Below are 21,287 nucleotides of genomic sequence, written 5' to 3'. Positions count from 1 at the left end.
GAAAGCATGTTTGCCGTGGTTATGTCAAATTATACTGATCACACAACGTTTATTTACTTTCTTTCGTTTTCCTCCGTCACTCTCATAAATACCTGTGTCCTTCTGCAGCAATCCTGAGGGACAACGGTCATTAATAACAACACAATAAAAAGTCTCATGTGTTGTAAAAACTGCTATTGTTAGCACATTTTTAGACTGACGTGTTGCTACCAGACGCACAGTGTGAGCTGAAACTGAGTGCTACAAACGAAAAAGTCGCACAGTGTTTGCGGAATATATAGAAATACAGGCTAAAATGCATTATCTTGTAGAGGCTCTGAGTCCGCTTGCAGAAGTGACATTTACATGTGGATGTTTCCTGGTCAGGTGCTGCAGCATGGAGGATGTGGTGTTGTGGTAGGCTAAATCCATTTTACAGTTTTTAAACTGGACTACGTTTTCCGCCTTACAAAGTGAAAAATGGTCCCACACCTTTGACATTTTCTGTCTTTTTCGCACTCCACCGGGGTTCACGTTGTCCGCCATGGCTTAAGAAAAAGTTAAGTTACATTCGCTACTCGCGTGTGCATTCAGTGCTGTATGTATGTGCGTCACTTATTTCGGTCTGGGTGAAACATGATCCCGGGTGATTGCAAAGCCATGAATTAATTAAACATGAATTAAACGAAGCCTCGAGGCAGAGAATTTGACTCGAGGATTTTTTTGTACTCGAATTATTCGAGGTACTCAAGGAATCGTTTCAGCCCTACTCTATTGATAACCTACCAGTTATTGTTGGGACGGGAGTGACAATTAGTGTTATTAGAAAATTAGTTGCTGTCATTCTAGGCCTTAAAGGTTTTATCTTAAAATGTCAAAGCTCATTTGTCAAATTTTCCACATCCAGGCAATCTAGAGCTGCAATATCAAATCTGCAAAACAAGCTAGCTTTTAAACACAAACACTGTCACAGAACTCTCACCCCTCACTTTGGCTATCATCCCCTTCACCACGCTCCCCTGATACCGGAAATCAGCATTGCCAGAGGAAACGAGAGAGCGCTTAAGACCAGTCACTGTTTTCTAGGTCCGAACATCGTTCGTTGTCCCATGACTTCAAGTGGTGTTTTTCGTTTGTAGGTTGTTTGTCCTAAAGTTGAAGTGGCAGCAGCCATCTGTTCCTTCTTCTCTGAAACAATTGAACGGAGAACTTGCCTTACCAGTAGTGTTCTGAAAGTAAGGGAAAACGATCTTTTTTATAGCGGATGGTCCAATTGTTGGTTTCGGACTGAGCTGTGTTATTGGTGGAGGGTTTTAGTCAAATGCCAGAGAACCACTTTATTTATTTTTTTTGTTATACCCTAAAATATTTTTATAGTTATACTATGTTAGAATGCTGTTAAGAGACACGAAAAAATAGCTTTAAGCGAGCTTGTTTTGCAGATTTGCCGTTTTAGCTGTTATAAAATTGTGTAAAATTATTCAGTATGAACATGAAAGGGTGGCACAGTAAAGTGTTCTCACACTATCAGGCTTGGAAGAGTAGGCACTTATTCGAATCACTCTAATCGGTGCAGCTCATGGTCAGTTTGAGGACTTTTAATTCTAAGTAGGCAGTGTGGGATGCTTTCTTGTGTCCAGCAGTCCTTTTTGTTTGAGTGTGCACGGTATGTAAGTGTAATGGTAAATCCTCTAATTGTAGTTTTATATTATACATGTCTTTTTAAAAACAATGTGGGTCTTTCTGGCTTGCAAAACATTCCAACAGACATACAAATGTCTGTGTGTGTGTGTGTGTGTGTGTGTGTGTGTGTGTGTGTGTGTGTGTGTGTGTGTGTGTGTGTGTGTGTGTTTTCTTGTACATACTACATACTGAGGACCATTTTGACCATTTTCCCTACAATGTGAGGACATTATTCGAAGTGAGGACATTGTTTTGGTCCTCATTTTTTTTAGAAGCATACAAGAAGCTTACTATACCAGTTAGAGGTATAGGGTGAAGTTTTAGTTAAGGTTGAGGTTAGGAATAGATCAGTGTTGGTTATGGTTGGGGAATGGGTTAGGCATGGTGAAATGACAAAAATGAATGGAACTCAATGGAGGGTCCCCTCTATGATAGAAAGACAGACGTGTGTGTGTGTGTGTGTGTGTGTTCCACTAGCTAGATGTGCAATAAACCCCACCCTTCCTACTCATCCCCCAACTTCCTTGATTGCAGGCTTGTTTAAGGCTTGGTGTATATATCTGTGGCCTCATTTTCGTGTTTTGTGTGAGTCAGCCTGCACTCCAGTGTGTTTCTGTGCGTGTTTGCTTTCCTGTGTGTTTCATTTAATGGTCCCTTTGAATGCAGTGAATGGAAAGCCGGAAGACTCTGACGAGTGAGCCTGTAAATGGAGCAAAACACACACAAGCTTTTAAGTTTAAAGCTCCATTAAAGTGATGCAGTACATCATCCTTGTCTGTTCTGGTGATAGAAAATGCTCAGGTCTGAGCAGGTCAGTAGGTTTTTACAGTGTTGGTTACTAAAGTAGAACAGAGAGGGAGCATGAGTGCCCCAGGGTTATTATGTCAACTGGCTACAGTCAGCAGGACTTCTGGTAAAGGGGATTTAAAGGAGTTTGTGTCTTCATGACGCAGGAGGGGGGTGGGGGGGGGGCTGGATTATTCTCTGGCACTGTGCTAGCCTTCCCCCCTTCCTAAAAGAAAAAAAAAATGGCCCAGAGGTTCTTGGCACCCTGGAAACATGCCCTACAAAGCCTGTCCCATCCACCCACACAAAGGCCCATTCTCTTCATTCCCCCCTCTCTCTGCTTTCTTTGACTTCAGCTCAGCTCTTGTCATGCCCTTGTTTTATGCACTTCAGTTTTCCTTTTTTGTCCTCCTTTCCTTCTTGTATTTATTCTACCCTCATTGCACCTCTTTCCCCTAGTGCTGCTTTTCCTTCCTGTCACTTGAACCACACCGTCCCCTCACTTTTCTCCTCTTTTGACAGCTCAAAAGCAGAGAAGAGTGAATAAAAGAGCTTATGTTGTGGCAGACAAGCACATCCTCCTGCCAGCATCATCATTTGAAACTGACTATTAGTGGAGGCACATTTCGTTCATCAGGATGAATTGTTGTAATCCCCTGCATTTGTAATTGAAGGTTGTTAGAGGCAGGGTGCTTAAACCGCCTTTAGTGCCAAAATGATTGCTTTTTAATGAGAAACATGTTGGGTTCTCGGTATGTGGCACACAGAATCAGAATCAACTTTATTTTATGGAAGAAATTGTGCTTGATGTATAAATTTGAGTCATAAATCAAGTGCACTCTTTTGCGTTTTGTTTTGCTTGAACTTAAATGTCTGCTGAACCAGCTTACAATTTATTTTACATATTGCTGGCCAGTCTATTTTTTGGGTTCTGGCACCTGGTCTTTTCAGTGAAGCGAAGTTTCCACTCTCCACCCTTTTCCCTCAGGAAGAAAGTGTGTCAGCAGCTGGCCCTTTCAAAAACTGCTTCCTTTCTTTTTGTCCAGTGCAGGGAAATTGTTTCTCGATGTTTTCTCTTGTGTCTGTTGTAGGTTTAGGTGGATTCCAGGGGACTTTTGGTGCCAAAACGTAAAAAAAAACTACAAGGCATCAGTGTACCCTGTGCATCAGCCGTTTCAAGCCTTTTTGTACATTTCAGTTAGACACATTTTTCTTGTAACTGCTGCCAATAAACTGATGCCTTGTATAAAGCTGTGGGATTTGTGGTTAAAGGCTGTCATAATACCTTGAATGTTTGCCTAATGCTGCTTGGATGTACTTGTACGGTGTTGTAGTTTAGTGACCAGGTTGTTTTCAGGATTCAGGTTGAGTTTAAAGAATATATGTGCTGATTTTTGCTGGCTTTTCCCTTGCACATACTCTGTTCTCAAAGAGGGTGGTGGCTGCATTCCTGCTTTGTTTTCTTGTGTAGACTTGTGATTTTTGAGGAGAAATACACAGAATGTTGAGCAACAGGTCATCGTTTGCGTTGAGGCGGCGTTCTGTCTGCCTCTTATCTCAAGAAGACTCCTCGATGGTTTTTTGTTTTGTTTCAGTAGATATGAATGAGAGGCATAGGTTTCCCATTGCTTCAGTGGATAGAGAAAAGCATTTCCTCAATAAGCATGAACTGTTTTCTTGGGGGTCGTTACCTCAATTGGTGTTTTTGGAATTAACTGCTAGCTGAATAACAATTGGCACACATTTGAATTAGCTTGCATTTAGATTTTGTCGACTATCAACACTAGTGCTCAATTAGTTAAAAAATGTTACTTTGTTGCCAAAATGCAGAAACAGCAGTCATACCCTACCACCTACCCTGTACTACCCACTTTGTGTGCTCACATCTATACTCTCACATTTTTACACTGTCACACTTGTCACCTCTGACAAAACTTGGCCAGTGTTAGTATTGCATTGTTAGCCTCAATACTGTTACATCCTCATTTGTAAATGACTTTGGACAAAAGTGTTTGCCAAATTTATAAACTTTGATCTATAAACATTTAAAATCATTTTTTGCAATGAGTGTTTCGTACACAATATATCGCAAATACTCTAGACAGCAACACGTTGGTTCAATAACAGTCTGATGCAGAAGTGGCACATTTCAGATGTTTACAACAGAACATTTCGTTGAACCACTTTGAATTTGCAGTTCTTGATTCATTATGTTTCTATTGTCTTGGCTGTTATGACTTCTGCATTTCTGATATAATGCTGCTCCAAAGTTTAAACCTTTTGTTTTTGTCATTTAAAGGGGACATATTATGCTAAATCACTTTTCACATCCTTTTGTACTGCCATGTAGGTCACTACTGCCTCTATAAACACTTAAATGTGTATATTAACCATCAGTCCATCATCTAGTTTCTGTCAGTGTTTGCGTCATCGATCGCAAGGCATGCCGGGATGCTGGTCGCTGTGATACTTTTTTCAAAAACCTTTATTGACAACTTTTAAACAAACAGTCAAACGGTTATTTGAAATTAATATACATTCATTGCTGCTTTGTCTAAAAGTTTTTGAGCATCAACTAACTAAAACTACTTTCATTAGAAAATACATATTTTCAGAATAGAAACTTGAGCCTTTTCTCCTGCAGCAATGAATCGTGGGTAATGTCCTTCACCCAAGTTCACAACAATGTGGACTTGGGTGAAATGCAGATCAAGGGTGCAAAAGGGGCGTGATCAACTTCCGCACTTGAGAATCGGGACATTCTACGCACTCACATCCCTAGTTGGGATCGCGCATTTGAAGCAAGGGTGGAAGTGCGAATATTGAGATTGGGGCTCCAGCGTACCCTGGGTCTTCCCATGGGTCTCCTCCCAGTTGGACACCTCAACTGGCTCTTTTCAATGTGGAGGAGCGGTGGATCTACTCAGAGCCCCTCCTGGGGTGTCTGGGGAGAGCTCCGACACCCTGCAGAGAAAACTCATTTCAGCCGCTTGTATTCATCTTCACAAAGCTCTTGACCATAGATGAGAGTTGGAACTTGGATTAATCAGTAAATCAAGAGCGTTGCCATCCAGCACAGCTCTCTCTTCACCACGACACACTGGTACAACGCCCGTATTACTGTAGACGCAGCATCAATCTGCCTACCGCCCCACCTTCCCTCATTTGTGAACAAGACCCAGAGATATTCAAACTTCACCTGGACCCGGAAAAGGCATTCAACCGTTTCCCAACTTAAGACCATGTGACTATTATATTCTAAAAAGCTCTAACAAATCCCTCTTAAAGTGATTGTGTGTTATGACTGTATCTCCTTGTAACATAATAAATGTCTAAAACTTTTTGCTGCTTTTAATGCAAATTAAATGTACTGACACAATTTTAAATGGTCTCACAGCCTTTACATGCATTTTCTCTCAGTGTTTACCAAGTTTATTAACTACTTGCCATCATTTTGGCTTTTAGAGAGAAGGATATTGGGCATGGTCAGGAAGTGACGCATTTGACCTTGTTGGGACAGATCTTCCATTTGAAGCCAGCAACTCCCCCCAGAGCAACAAAAAGTCACCCCAGTGGTAGGAAACTAAGGATTCAGTTTATTTGCATGCCCTAGAGCGCAAAATTACAATTTCCCATAAGAACTGACAGGTAGTAAATGTTTAAATACCCACCAAGGTAAAGGTGACAACTTTTAAGTCCTGCATGTCTTTGCATGCCTCTTTGGCTGTATTTCTAAAACAACAGTCTTAAGTAGTCAAAGACTTTATGCAATGTTTTGAACAACAAAGCAAATAATCTGGAGTCCACAATTGCTAGTAGGAGTGATAATATTTAAGGTTTGACTCACTCACTGCAGCATGTTTAGTCACCTCTTTGCTACTTGAAACAACAGAGGCAGCTTCCAAACAAAATACCCCTGATGTTCTGGGTCCACTTGGACAAACATGAGCGTACTGTGCTGCACTCCTTTTATAGGTAGAGGCCAAGGTGATTATGTAAGTGTGTGTATAGTCCTGAAATCAACATTCTAACACTGATCATTTTGCCTTCATAAGGCAGTTTGTAGGATTTGGTTGGCAGTCACTTTACGTGAGTGTGTCATTAGAGGTTTGTGAGGTAACTTTATTAACATGATTGTATTTGTGTATGTCATGCAAAATTTGTTTACCTTTTTCTTTACTAAGTTTCCTGACACGTAATGAGTTCACTCGGTATTATCAGCTGCAAAACTCAAACATTTCTCAAAACACAACAGGAAGAATGAAATAAACATTTCTCACATATGTTTAGGGCAGCAGTAGCTCAGGAGATACAGCGGGTAGCAGGTTTGATCCTGACTCCCGCCAGAGAGTGCTGCTGCCATGTCCTTGGGCAAGACATTTGTCCTGCCTTGCCTGCTGGTGGTGGTCAGAGGGCTCGGTGGCACCGGTGTTGGGCAGTATCGCATCTGTCAGTCTGCCCCAGGGCAGCTGTGGCTACAATGTAGCTCATCATCTCCAGCATATGAATGTGTGTGTGAATTGGTGGATGACTGATTGTTGTGAAGCGCCTTGGGGGGTTGTAAAACCCTAAAGAAGGCTATAAACAAATACAGGCCACTTACCACATTAAAAGATACTCTGACTCTGAAGAGTATTGAATATTTTCAGTCCTGGAGCAACCACATTTTCTGCTTGTTTTGATGTCAGAAATCAAATTTGTTGTAATTTTTAGTTTTACATTGGCTGATGCTCTCACTATTTTCATAAGAAAACAATTTAATCTCTTTAGTTTAGGCGTGCTATTTTATATGTATTGTTTAGATTACTGTAATGAGTCTTAACAAAAAGTACATACGTTTAAAAAAAGACATCAGTACTTAAAAGTACTTGGCTAAAAACTGGTGGGGAAAAGGGCTAATGTTCAAAGAAATACTTTGAACTATCTTCAAAAACCTCTCATGAATCTTCAAAAAGGGCAAAATTAGCTTGGATCCTTGAAACTTAGTGATGCACCGATATGAAAATTCTGGGCCGATATCAGATATTAATATCACTGTTTTGGCTGATACCGACATGCTGACATTAATGCTTCTAAAATCAGCAAAATGAAAATTATTAAAGCTGAATTTACATTATTATGTACACACACCACACACATTTATGCTTCTGAGATGATTACAACCACTGTTCACATGACTAAACAATTACACATCACCCCCCTCTTCCTCTGAAACAGGCAAACAAATGGAGACAAGATGGAAAAAATATCAGTTAATATCGGCCCGGTTTTATTTATCGGACCGATACTGATGTGTTAAAAATTACTAACATCAGCCGATACAGATATTTATGCTGATATGTTGTGCATCCCTATTGAAATTCCAACAAAAATAAAACAAGACGTTAGCAGATTTCTGCTGAGTGCTCAACAGCCTTCTTTCCACTAATGTGAGTACTTTGTTATTGTGCACTGGAACAGGTTTAAAATGTAATCGGAGTAGCAAAGATAAATATAAATCCATTGAAAATATTAAGTCTGTTTTGATCAAGTGTAAGGGGTTATTTTTCATTGGGTTAATCTGGAAAATTATTCAGTTTAATCATCAATTTAACAGGCTGAACATATAATTCTGATAGGTCTTTTGGAATTTCCATCCCATTCGCATATAAACGTTCATGAGTGAGTGACTCTGATCCCCGAGGAGCTGTTGGTTTAGTGGAGGAGGTTGACACACTTACTGTCTCACACAACACACTCATATTCACTGATTTATGCACGGAATCACAGTAATATTTCAGAGCTGTATTTTAGTTTTTAAGAGGTTCAAGAGTTCTGGCTCGATTTCTCCACCAGCAGGTGGTTTAGGTCATGAAGAACATCCTCAAGCTTGCAGAATAGTTTCCCTGAGTTTGCTTATTTATTCTATGATGATTTTCCACATTTTCTCTTTATTTTCACCTCATATCTCTCATTACTCACATTGTCCAGACACATTTGCCCTTATTTCTTTTGACCCAAATCCCATAAATGTAAGAACCTCTATGCTGAGTTAAGCTGATGCCCTGTAATTTGAGGAGGACCTGGGGGCTACATCTGCATCCCTCTGCGTTTTTACCTTCCTCTCTTCTCTTTGACTTTTTCCAGAGCATCAGAGGCATACTTGTGCAGTGAGAAGTGTCTGGGGAAAGGCCCCTGTGCTTGATGTGTGGAGCGGTCAGAAACAGCACATAATCATTATTGCTGTTGTCAGCTGGCATGCGTTTAAGTGTGCGCGTTTACCAAGGCTCCGCATCCAAACTGTTTGTGGTTTTCTTCGAAGATTACATAATGGAACAAACTGACTGCACCTCAACCTCCTGATGTTTTTTTTTCCTCCAAACTTAAGCTCATTAGATTAGACTATCATTTTTACCTGTGAAGTATTTTATTGTGGTGAAATATTCAGAAACACACAGTAGCTGGTACTTGTCCCGCATTTATTTGTTTGGCTTCATACATCCAGAAAAGGGTGGATGTTTACAGTAGAGCCATTAAAAAATAATGAAAATCTGTTTCATATATTCACATTTTCTAGCTAAAGTTGAGTCATTACAATATTGGAAACTTAGATGATTAGCCCCAAGTTGGCAGTAAAATGTGTTGGTAGGGTTACTTATTGTGTGTTTCTCACTTTCTCCTCCTGTTTTAACTCTTTTTACAAGCTCGCTCAGAATGAGTCAGTGAAATAAAGGTTTAATGAGAGTCTTGCTGCTGCTTTTGGGTGATTTTTTTTAACTGGCAGACATTGTTTATGAGTCGGAGGGGTCAGGTTAAACCAGATGTGGAGTCATTCATCTGAAACTAAACGATGCAGTGATGCACAAGTAACGTTTTATTTCTTTTGTTTGCAGCACTGCCATGGTATTGGTGGAGTGAGACACTACTGTGAAGGAAGAGCCCACAATAAACTATATTCGTTGAACACACTGCTTCAAAGTCAGCGACCTAATAAGTGTTGAAGTTCATCATGGACGGAATAGACACGCTGCAGAGCTCGGCCTCAGAGACCAAGGCTGAGCGGATTGCTCGTTACAAGGCAGAAAGAAGAAGGGCACTGGCTGAGCAATATGGCAACACTGAGGACTTCATGTCCAAGTATGTCCGAAGGGACAGGAGAATTGGCGAGACATCGGAAACGACCTCTTCAGATGTCAAAGAGAAAGAAAAGCATGATGAAAATGGATCAGAGCCAACGTATACGAGGAGGGGCGTCAGAAATAGAGTGGCTGATACTGTGGAGAGAGTTGGTGCTGAACCGGTCCAGGAAAAGGAGACCAAGACTTCCCTCAAAACAGAGACCGTTTCATCTGTAAAGATCCCTGCTCATTACAGGTGTGTTTTATAAAAATTCTCATTTAGTTTTAATTAGAGATGCCTGATATTATCGGCCTATCATCGACCAATGGTGGCATAAAGATGTAATACCAGACATTATCAGTATCGATTTTTACTAACATTTACTCCCAACACACATATTGTACATCAAACTCTTCAGCTGCTTCTCCTCTCACTCAAAATGTCAAAATATGACAGATCCGAGGTTTAGTTCTTGAGATATTTTGCTTGTTTTCAAAACTTCAATTCAAGTAGTTGTCATATTTTGCACGGATGATGTTTAAAGTTTAAGCATGAATGATAGAGATATGCAATGTTTGTTAGTTTAGTTTAGCTTTGTTTTAATTAATGAGGAGGGGCTTCATATATTTGTATCAGTTTATATCACTATCGGAAACTAAGGGTCAGACTGTATCGGTGTGTTGGATACCGGATAAAAAAGACGATATTGAATATCTCTCATTTCAACCAAATGCTCATTGTGTTCAGAGTACAGTTTTAAGGTGGAACTGACATGCAAGCATATTTGAAAACGCTAAATAGCGTGTGTTCTTGTAGTGAGGGAAGAATTTACATGGAGGGAACAACTATGTGATGTTTGAAGTGAACACAGCTTTTCCAAAATTGGTCTGTGGTAATTAGATAACTTCTTCACACATTGCTGCAGTTGCATTCAAGCTGCTTGTTTTTGTTCACCTCAAGTCAGATGGGAAAGGGAGCTAGTAGATTAAAAAAAACACTGGAGGACTTGGAAGACTTCCTATCTGATCATTAGTTACAGCTATTTGAGGTTTGTTCATAGTCTGAACAAGACCATGCCCAGTCGTGGTAGAGCTGCAGATGTTTGAGCTGCAATCTAAATGAAAATTATGTTGCGCAAGTAGCTGGACTTGTCTGTTCCTGAAGAAGTTGCCAGAGGGGATAACCAAGGAAAGACATGAGTTATTGTGGACACTGTCTGAGATGAATAGATGCTTTATTGTCCCTATAGAGGAATGTTGGTCAGTGAGTGAACATATGACACTGCCTATTTATTTCAACAACAAAAAAAAAAAAAACTAGCAACACTAATTAACTAAAACACAGATTTTCCATTAAAACACATTTAAAGAGAGAAATATCCTCTGCAGCTCGTGGCTTCTGTGAATGCTGCCTAATTTGCACCAGGGTTATCCAGTTCCTGATGTTGAAGTTTGGGGCTTACGGGCAAAGAATTACTCAACTCTACTCAACCAAGTTTTGTTTTGGTTGCTTAATGAAGCAAGATATGACTGCACTTGTGAGTAAATGCCTGTCAGGTGGTATGAAGCAATTATTTTATGGGGTTGAGAGAAGAAATATGAGGCATGCTGCAGGATATTTATTAACTAATTCAAAGCACATAGTATAAGTGTCTTGGAGCATTTGTATGGGTTTTTGTTTTTCTAACAAGTTGCTAAACTTGCTCTTATGTTGCTGGAATTTCTATCATGTTCTTAGTAGGGTTGTCACGGTGTGAAAATTTTACCTCACGGTTATTGTGACCAAAATTATCGCGGTTTTCGGTATTATTGCGGTATTATTTTAAACGTGTTATATTTTCAGACAACTAAATGAACCCTGTATATCAGGAAAATATTGTCCTCAGTTTGTGTCTAAATTTTGCCTAAAATTTGTTATTTTGTATTATGTTGTATGTGTTTACATTTTTCCCCTTTAGTCTTTAAATTACCAATATTTGCCCATAACTTCTTATTTTTTGTCTGTTTGATGTCATCATTTTAAAAATATTAGATCAGATGATACTCAGTACTCAAGAAGCCTGCTGATCAGATACTTTTTAACCCTTACTTGAGTAATAAACCCTATATCAGGAAAATATTGTCCTCGGTTTGTGTCCTTCCAGTGAGCTTTGCAGATGTGGGAAAATGTCATCAGGCAGTAATCATTGTTAAATTTATAATTATTCTCGGAGAGAGACCAACTCTTATCTGCCCCTGGGAGCCTCGTAACGCACGTAATTTCAATATGGGGGTGTCCGCGACACGGTTTATATGCAGGTAGCGGGCGCTTCGGCTGCTATATATAGCGACTCGTTGCATTCTCCCTCAACCCAAATCCTCGGATTACGCATTTTAGTTAAAATGCTAACATTAACTTGCCTTGCATTGACTGTAAAGTTGTGGGTGATGGTCACGCAGATGTGTCATGAGGGGGCTGGATTACTGGCTGTAATGCACAAATCACACAAGCTTGCAATAGAACGAAGGACAACACCTGTCCCCCTCCAGCTTCCTCCCAGTTTTTATTTAACCCTCTCAGGCTCAAAATAAGTTTTGATAAAAGGATGAACAACTAAGTCCTTCAGGGGTACCGGTACTTCTGAGTTAAAAAATGCTCATGAAATACGTATGTGGAGTAACCAGGTAGGTAGGTTTTAACTGCTGCGAATCTGCAACGCCTGCCATCAGAGGGTTAAGTTGAATTTAACATCAGTTTATCATCATGAAACAAAAGAATAACGTGGAACAAAAACTTCTATTTTCTATTTCTCTCTCCTTTTAACTTCTCCCTGTCCCTAAATAAAAGAGACAGATGATTACGCTGCAGCTGCCGTCATTGACCCGCTGCCTCCCCAAGACCAGATCTCTCGACATCCCAAGACTTGGTCTGACTGAGCACTTCGAGGAAAAATAATGAAATTATGAAAATAATGCATGTTTGGAGGAGCGTCCTCCGGCCCTCTCTCTTGTGTGAGCAGACAGTCTCTCTCTCTCTCTCTCTCTCTCTCTCTCTCTCTCTCTCTCTCTCTCTCTCTCTCTCTCTCTCTTGCTCCCCCCTCTCTCTCTCTTTGATCGATCGATCCAGAGAACGAAGCGCTCCAGGCGACAACCCGCTCAATTAACATAATTCACAGCCCAAATCCGACAGAAATGATCAGGCTGATTCGGTTCGGGTTCGATCTCAGGTTACAACTCCAGCGCTTAGCCCTGCAATACAACATGAAGGCGGACCAAAGCTTATAAATGTGGAGAAAACCCATCCTGACAGATCTGGATGCTATACGCTGGTGCCGCCGTTAAAATAACAAAATTACATTCCACTATAATTCATTATGGTGTACTCTTCTATGATGCAGAATCGTTTATGCCCACATCTCGATGCATTGATTATTTGATCATTTTCCTCAGCTCTACCCTACACCTCCCAGTCGGCCGTCGGGGGTGGGGTGCCTGCGGGCCGCCTATTGAGTACTGCTGTATTAGACCCTTTTCAAATGACGTATCCTGAGCCCAGAGCACCATAGTTGTAAAACATCTTTGCAAGGGATCAGCAACCAATTAACAATTGTAATTAAACTATTGTAAGGGCACACGTCACCCCTCTGTTCATTGAGCTCCATTGGCTACCGCTAGCTGCAAGCATCAAATTCAAATCGCTAACACTAGCATACAAAGTCCGAGATGGTACGGCTCCCATCTACCTGAATCCTCTTACAAAGGCTTACGTCTCGGCCCGGCCACTCCGGTCATCACAGGATCGTCGGCTAGCAGTGCCTACACCACGCTCAGGACAATCCAGACTCTTCTCATGCATCGTTCCACAAATGTGGAATGACCTACCAAGCACTACCAGAACAGGGGCTTCCTTTTCGACTTTCAAGAAACACCTGAAGACCCTGCTCTTCAGAGAGCATCTTCTAAACTAGCACCCTCCCTGCACCCGTCCCCCTCTCTACTGTCCACTCCTTGTTCCCACTTCTCCATGATTCATCTGCCTCACTGCCACCTACGACTGACTGGAAATTGGTTGTTGTTGTAATTATTGTTATTAGCCTCAAGGGCAACATGCCGATTATAACTTGTAAGTCGCTGTGGACTAAAGTGTCTGCTAAATACATAAACATAAAACACTTTGTGACTAAATTGTTAGAATAAAATTGGTAAAATTGTTTGCAGTTGCATTATTGACCTCTGCTTAGTTACAAACATCCTGGCCCAAATGTCAAATTCTGAGTATTTCCTACCAACCACAATTTCCTCACTGTTTTTGATAATGGTGAAATACAGAGAAACGATGCATAGAAATCACTTCAGTTAGAGAGCAGGAATATTGTTGGTGCATGTATTTCTTAAACGCCTGCTGAGGGTGTCTTGTTAGTGTCGTCGTGACAGTTTCTGTGTGCCACAGTTCATTTGTACTCCATCATGTGCAAACACACTTAAGCAAAATGCTGAAAATGCAAATAAAGGCTATTGTCAGTCAATATGTCATCCCCAGACCAACAAATGTTATTGATTTTAGGCATTAACTACAGTTGTTTGTCATCTTCTTAACATTTCTTTAGAATGATGTCTGTGTGTTCCTAAAACACGTACACTCAGTGGTATTTAGTTAGTTTTGTATACATTCCATGCCCTTAAAGGAAGCGTGTTTGTGAATTTGTTACTGGAATACCAAGAAGGAAACTGGAAGCACACAGTTCCCAGTGATTGTAAATGTATCAGTCACAAGATGTATCTGTGTCAGGCAGAAGTTATTCGCTCGTGAATTTAAAGTTGAATTATGACATTCCAAAAAGAGAGAGGGAAAGATCTCTACTTGCCACGCTGATTAACATCGACACTATTATCAGCTTTTAATTTTTTGTCACCTGTTAATACATATGCTACATAGTCAAACGAAGGTAGGCATCTAGAATAACAATGTTCTCAAAAATGTATCCAACTCAAATATTCATTTTTTGGCTTTGCAAAAAAACTCGTCCAAGAGGGGCACTTTTTTAACACTGTAACATAATTGGAGCAAATGTGTGACATGTATACGTGTTCTAAAGGTAATAAAATCTGCCATCACTTCTGTTGTAGCTACACCAATGAAGTCTCTCTCTCTCTCTCTCTCTCTCTCTCTCTCTCTCTCTCTCTCTCTCTCTCTCTCTCTCTCTCTCTCTCTCTCTCTCTCTCTCTCTCTCTCTCTCTCTCTCTCTCTCTCTCTCTCTCTCTCTCTCTCTCTCTCTCTCTCTCTCTCTCTCTCTCTCTCTCTCTCTCTCTCTCTCTTTCGCCCCCCCCCCCCTCTCTCTCTTAGTTAGTTAGCAGCTAACAAGGTAATTTGCTTAGAGAGGCGACTCTTCGTTCTCCGCCAAGGCGTGCTTCCTTTTAAGGTGCTTGTGCATTGCCAATGTGCTCCAGTGGAAGGAGAGCTTCACTTTGCAGATTTTGCCCTGTACGTGCTAGGGGTTGTGTCAACTAGTCGACTTCACTGCTCTGTGGTGACTTTTTATGCCTTTCATAGACTAGTCGCTGTCACGTGAGAATGACCAACAAGATGCAGTCCTCGGAAACGACAGCAGGTGACGAGCCCCCTACACGTTGGGAGGCGACGTGCTGTGCCAGAGCGTCGGTATCTGACGCCCGCTGTAAAACGGACATTTGACCGAATTGTGACCATTACCCTCTTGCAATTTAACCTTCCCCTCACCCCCATCCTAACCTTAACCAGCTTGTGCATGCAAAGCTCTGATCGTTGACGCGCTCCAGACAGCTGCGTCCTGAGCACGGCCACAGTAACTTTATCAAATTAGGTGTCGCCACCTCAAAAACAAATTTAACATGCGATCGTTCATGTTGACTCATTTCCTTACATGTTTTCTGTCTTTTATTTGTGCCTGATGCGTTTCGCTGCTGTGGAGCGGAGTGCATCACCTGTTTTGTCCTCCGTTGATTTTATCTCACCGGTGCGGCCGGCGCACACTGATGTTTTTGCAGTCCGTAGATCTTTTAGAACTGCAGTTCAAAGGTAACTCATAAGGTGAATATATATGAAACCAGGTAGCAGTTTTTCTTTAGGATTGAGAAGAGATGCGGGAAGATAATAAACAGACAGGACAGAAAAATAGTCAACTAAAAACAAGTTCATTTTTTTAACAGGTGGTTGCAACAAACAGACACCATTGAAGGAAATCAGAAGTGAGGAACAGAAAATGAAATAATTATTTTAATGTTTAAAGCTGCAGGAACTCAGAGAGGCTGCAGGTGCATCAGTGAGTTTGCAGCCGCTGCGCAGGTGGAGGGTTTTCTAGGTCTTCCATGAAAAACTCGCACAGGGTGGCTGATAACGGGTTACCCATGGCGAAGCCTTCAAGTTGTTTGTATATTGTGTTATCGTACGTGAAGTAAGTGGAGTTAGCTACCAGTCCTATCAGTTGTGCTATGCCATCTGCTGTGGGGTTTGTTCTTTTGTGTAAAGTTTTGTCCTGTCTGATACTGTTAGCCACTATGGCTATGGTTTTTTTGGGTTGGTGTTTTTGTGAACAGGGATGTGACTAGGGTTGTCACGGTGTGAAAATTTAACCTCACGGTTATTGTGACCAAAATTATCACGGTTTTCGGTATTTTTTGCAGTATTTTTTAAAAAGTGTTACATTTTCAGACAACTAAATAAACCCTGTATATCAGGAAAATGTTGTCCTCAGTGTGTGTCCAAATTTTGCCTAAAATTTGTTATTTTGTAATTAGGTTTTATTTGTTTACATATTTTCCTTTTAGTCTTTAATATCCCAATAGTTGCCCATAACTTCTTATTTTTTGTCTGTTTGATGTCATCATTTTAAAAAATTAGATCAGATGATACTCAGTACTCAAGTAACCTTCTAATCAGATACTTTTTTACCCTTACTTGAGTAATAAACCCTATATCAGGAAAATATTGTCCTCAGTTTGTGTCCTTCCAGTGAGCTTTGCAGATTTAGGAAAATGTCATCAGGCAGTAATCATTGTTTAATTCATAATTATTCTCGGAGAGAGACCAACTCTTATCTGCCCCTGGGAGCCCCGTAATGCATAGCGTCATTTCAATATGGGGGTGTCCGCGACACGGTTTATATGCAGGTAGCGGGTGCTGTGGCTGCTTTACATAGCGACTCATTGCATTCTTCCTCAACCCAAATCCTCGAATCACGCATTTGAGGTAAAACGCTAATGTTAACTTGCCTTGCGTTGACTGTAGAGTTGTGGGTGATGGTCACGCAGATGTGTCATGAGATTTGAAGCGTTGCTGCCTTTCACAGACACTTCCTGCACGTGCTGCAAACAGGATAGCCGTCTTCTATCAACTGTTCATCGGCATTCTTCAAATATCCAAAAAATGCCTATACTTCCGACTTTGTCCCCTTTGAGGGGTAATAAATGTCCTGAGCGCTGCCGTCTCCTCCTTTGGCCATTATTTCAGCATTAGCTTCAAGAAAGTTTTGGTTGTAAACAAAAAAGTGTGCATGTGCCGCCGGCAACTTCAGCAGATGATATGGTGGCTGGTAAGGGTCACTGCGCCTACACCGCAGCTACGGTAATCCACAGAGATAATGTATTTTTTTAAAAATAAGACTGTTATTATTATTGTCTACATTTTTACCGGGGTTTACCGCTACACCGGTTACCGTGTCAACCCTAGATGTGACTCATGTGAGATCTAATTATTCTAATCTAATTATTGTTTAATGTGGCTGAATTTAGGAGTGGGCAATATAAATGATATAATGCATAAACAAGATAAAATTGGGTAATGATAGAGTTTTTGGCTCTATTGCGATATCGCGGTAACGCATGACGTCACTAAGATGTGCACACGCGCCGACATTGGGACAACAGAATGGCAGTGACCACAAGCATGGAGAGGGCGGAGGGGGAAGAGCATTCTTTTTGGATGTCTTTATTCTGCTGCAATACATTTGCCATATGAAGATTTTCTAAAAGCATGTCATTTTGACATATATAAACAGAGGAAAAAATATATTGCAATAAATATTGTTATCGCACATGCTTCAGATTATATCGCAATATAGATTTGAGGCCATATCACCCAGCCCTAGCTGAATTCTTCAACTATCTAAAAGTTTTACCTGAACTTTCCAAAATTCAAATAGTTCACTGAACATTCAATTATAATCCTTTTTTTTTATCTCAGTCTTTGAGATCAGCCAAAGTCTTGACTGCATCTTTAAAATATTTGTCATTTGTTTTTGAGTTTGAACCCATTGGTGATACAATTTATTGTCTCAGGAGGAAATGTACTGAATGCTTTTGATTAATGAAATGTTGACCATAGTTTAAATGGGCTTCACTTTATCTTGTTACTTTGAATGACTGATTTTATTTAACGTCACTGTTAGGTCTGGCTGCATAAGACAGATGTAAGCTGCTCCTCCCTGTAGCTGCTTGCCAAACTGTGGGTTGGGCAAGTGTCACCATTTCTTTGTGGTTACAAACTAAGGCAGCCAGTCTGTTAAAACACTTTATCACCAAGGACTGATAATAAGCTTTGAAATGTGAAAGTGGAGTAGCAATGAATACAAGTGTGTTTAAGTTGTTGCAGGCAGGCTTCTTTGTACTGTTCAATCAACCCTGCTGTTAGCATATTTTATACCTAACATGTTGAAGCTTATAATAAAATTATATTGAGGGATGATAGCCCTAAATATTGTTTGTAACTATGATCCAGTCCTAAAAGTATAGAGGTGAGATGTCCAAATATCAGAAAGTAAGACTCAAAATCCTACTGTCTGAAGCTCAGCTCTGTTCAGGAAAACGTCTAGTTCCTGAAAATGGTGCACCAGAGCTTTATTTCCCCAAAGTTTGACTTTTAAGGCATTCATTTCAGCTAGATACCACTACAAATGTATTGATTAAATGAGTGAACCACACCTGCAATTGGACCAAAAAAAAATGGAAAGGATTAGGGCTGCGCGATATTAGGAAAACTTGCGATATGCGATAACAGTGATTAATATTGCGATGACGATATTACTTGTGATAAATAAAAACTTAACTTGGGAACAAAAACTCAAAAACAAAGAACTAAAAAACTGACAAATAAATCATTTAAATGAGAAAAGAAAAAGATGTGAAGAAAAGGGAAAAAGAAAATGAACAAGAAAAGGCAATCAGTGGATCCCAGGAAAAGCAGAATCAGCAGAAAGAGCAGAACAAAGCTAACTCAGGTGTTTGCTAACTATCAAAATTAAGTGCTGTCCACCTCTAACCAATGAGAACCCACCCAATTGGCCAAATGGGTGAAGAGCTCTATTTGATTTCTTAAAAAGACATCATGCATCCGTTTGATTGACAGAATGCATTATGTGTGTAGCAAACATTTGAGCTGACCATCCATTGCAATATTTATTTGTTCTTTGCGATATGCATATTGTGCGGGCTGATATCGCGATAATGATATATTTGCGATATATTGTGCAGCCCTAGAAAGGATGTTTAATGTGAGCAGGATGGTTTATAATTTAGAAGAGAAAATTTTGTCGTTAAGAAGTCTGCATCAAAGCCAACCAAAGCAAGTGGTTTGTGTATGGGAGAACGTTATACAAAAATACCACCAAGGGGTATAAGATTAGCTTAAACCCAACCTGAGTTTTAAGGGCACACAATTACAGTGTTTGAAAAAATTAAATCTTTTGAAAATGGACAACAACAAGCCTAGTTTAAATTGTGGAGAAATCTACATATTTTGTAATTTACCCAAGCTGGAAAAATAGCAGGACTAGTCAATACTGAATAAAACTATTATGCTGCTTCACTCATGTAGAAACGATGTCAGTTCTAATGTGGAACAAACCAAGTTAGCTGTGCTCAAAGCATGTTGGAGCTTAAATTAGTACCACAACAACCCTGTTGCAGCTCACAAGACAACAGCATGCTATCTGAATGTGCGTGTGTCTTAATGAGTGACATTTTGCACAACAAAAGCGGGTATGACAAGAATTCTAGGAACGCTAGTGTGGCAAATCTGAAGAGTCAAAGAAGTACGTTGGTTTTTTTAGGAAGTTGACAGCAACACATTCTACATCAGAAACACCAAGTTACGCTGGCCACAGCTTTTAGGATTACTGCAGTTCTCTGTTGTCACATTGTGGTTTTAGATTTTGTGGCTGATCTTAATTTAGTAAATATTTTTTCATGGCACAATATTAATGCAGTTTGTGTCAGACTGTTGGATCCAAGAGTACAAGCTCAATGGGCCAAACCAACAAGAAGCATGCTGTCACACAATGAGTTCTAATGGCTACCAAATGGCTGTTTGCAATACAAACTTACTCTTTCACAGTTTTTATGAATCACAAAAAGGTTCTCCATGAAGTTCACTTTTTAAATGAATGAGCATTTGTACAGAGACTGAAAAGCACTAGATTGACTCTTAGCTGTGACCATCCAGCTTGCCATTGACTACCCTTCTTCCAAAACCTTTGACCTCTCCCAGATGTCCAATATGATTCCTCTTTGTGTTAAAAGCAACACTCTCCCCTACTCTTGTTACATCATTGCTTCTACCCCAAAGGCAGCTGCTGTCCCCATCCATTTTTAATGCCCATTACTTAGAGAAGAATGACCCCCTTCAGACGCTACACAGCCACTGCTGTTATATCATTGCAACAGTTAAAAGTGAAGCATGTGTAAACGTTGTAGGACACACTATGTGAGGTACAGAAAGCGGCTCGCCACTGTTCTCCTGTTGCTGGCTCATCCTAGATCATGTATTTTATGGAGCACACTCGTAGGTTTCTTTGATTGTTTTTCTTCCCATTTCATAGGAGCATCAGTCATAACTGGCATAATTCCATCACTTGATTATGCCAATGGGTGATGTCACTTATTTCTGCTTCTGTCTCTGCTAGGCTGCTGGAAACTGGTGGCACAGACGAGCCTGACGGTAAGATGAAGCCTCTACTTTCACCGCTCTCACATCCTCTATTGTTTCACAGCCTGCTTTCTCATTGGGGTGCTTTCTATTAGTCAGTCTGAAAGCAATACCGAGCTCACTGCTGATGTCAGATCACCTACTGGGTTTATTGATGGGTGCATTTTAGTACTTGTCCACAGAGGTTGAATGGGATGAAATAAATGCAGTTATTTAAAGCATGTTAACCACACTTTTTCTTTTGATAATACAAGAGGAGATTATGTTTGGGATGTTTGCACTTATTCAGACACCTTTTCTGGTTCATGTGTTTATTGTAGGCTGTTATGTAGCAAGCATTTTAAGATCTTTCCAATTATGGTCGTCACTTCTAGACTACTAACAGCTATGAACTCACACTCAGCTACCAGAGCCCACACTATTAAAGTGTTTGTGTCAAGTAACCGAGCAATAAATTACCTACATTTCTGTATTCATTTACCTTTTTAAAGGGATTCTATGCAAATTTTTCATTTTTTATAAATAATTTTCTTGAGCCAGTTGTATGCTAAAATGACCCTTTACACAGGGTTAATGAAAGGCCACTCGGACCCCCACCATCCTCTGTGGCCAGAATACTGCATTTGCAACTTCAGAGTGCTGGGCCACCACCTGTGGAAAACATTTGAGCTAACATACCTGGCACTGCTGACTGCTTCCAGCACTTTTCCTGCATCTTTAAGATTATGAACACAGCTGATTTGTTTAGTTTAGTGATGAACCATTCCTGTATAAACTAAGGGAGGTTGTTCTGCTGTTAGGTTAAG

The 21,287-nt window shown here is 40.4% G+C and overlaps 1 protein-coding gene across 4 annotated transcripts in view; it reads left to right on the top strand.

The window, feature by feature from the left end:
* The window catches only part of svild (supervillin d), an 89,582-nt gene that overhangs the window by 25,197 nt on the left and 43,098 nt on the right, over window positions 1-21,287 (top strand). For 3 of the 4 annotated variants that reach the window (XR_011516894.1, XM_015976578.3, XM_015976579.3), the window contains exons 2-3: window positions 9,321-9,801; window positions 20,459-20,493. Coding sequence is in view for 3 of the 4 variants with exons in the window: in XM_015976578.3 (XP_015832064.3) it covers window positions 9,437-9,801; window positions 20,459-20,493 (400 nt within the window). In the remaining variant the exon portion in view is untranslated. Of the gene's footprint in view, window positions 1-9,320; window positions 9,802-20,458; window positions 20,494-21,287 lie in introns of those variants that run through there. The other variant, XM_070545607.1, reaches the window with a different exon arrangement.

Source organism: Nothobranchius furzeri, chromosome 16 (assembly GCF_043380555.1).
Source record: "Nothobranchius furzeri strain GRZ-AD chromosome 16, NfurGRZ-RIMD1, whole genome shotgun sequence".
In the NCBI taxonomy this organism is placed as follows: Eukaryota; Metazoa; Chordata; class Actinopteri; order Cyprinodontiformes; family Nothobranchiidae; genus Nothobranchius; species Nothobranchius furzeri.
The sequence above is the reverse complement of the archived record's forward strand: the minus strand, read 5'-3'. Positions and strand labels throughout refer to the sequence as shown.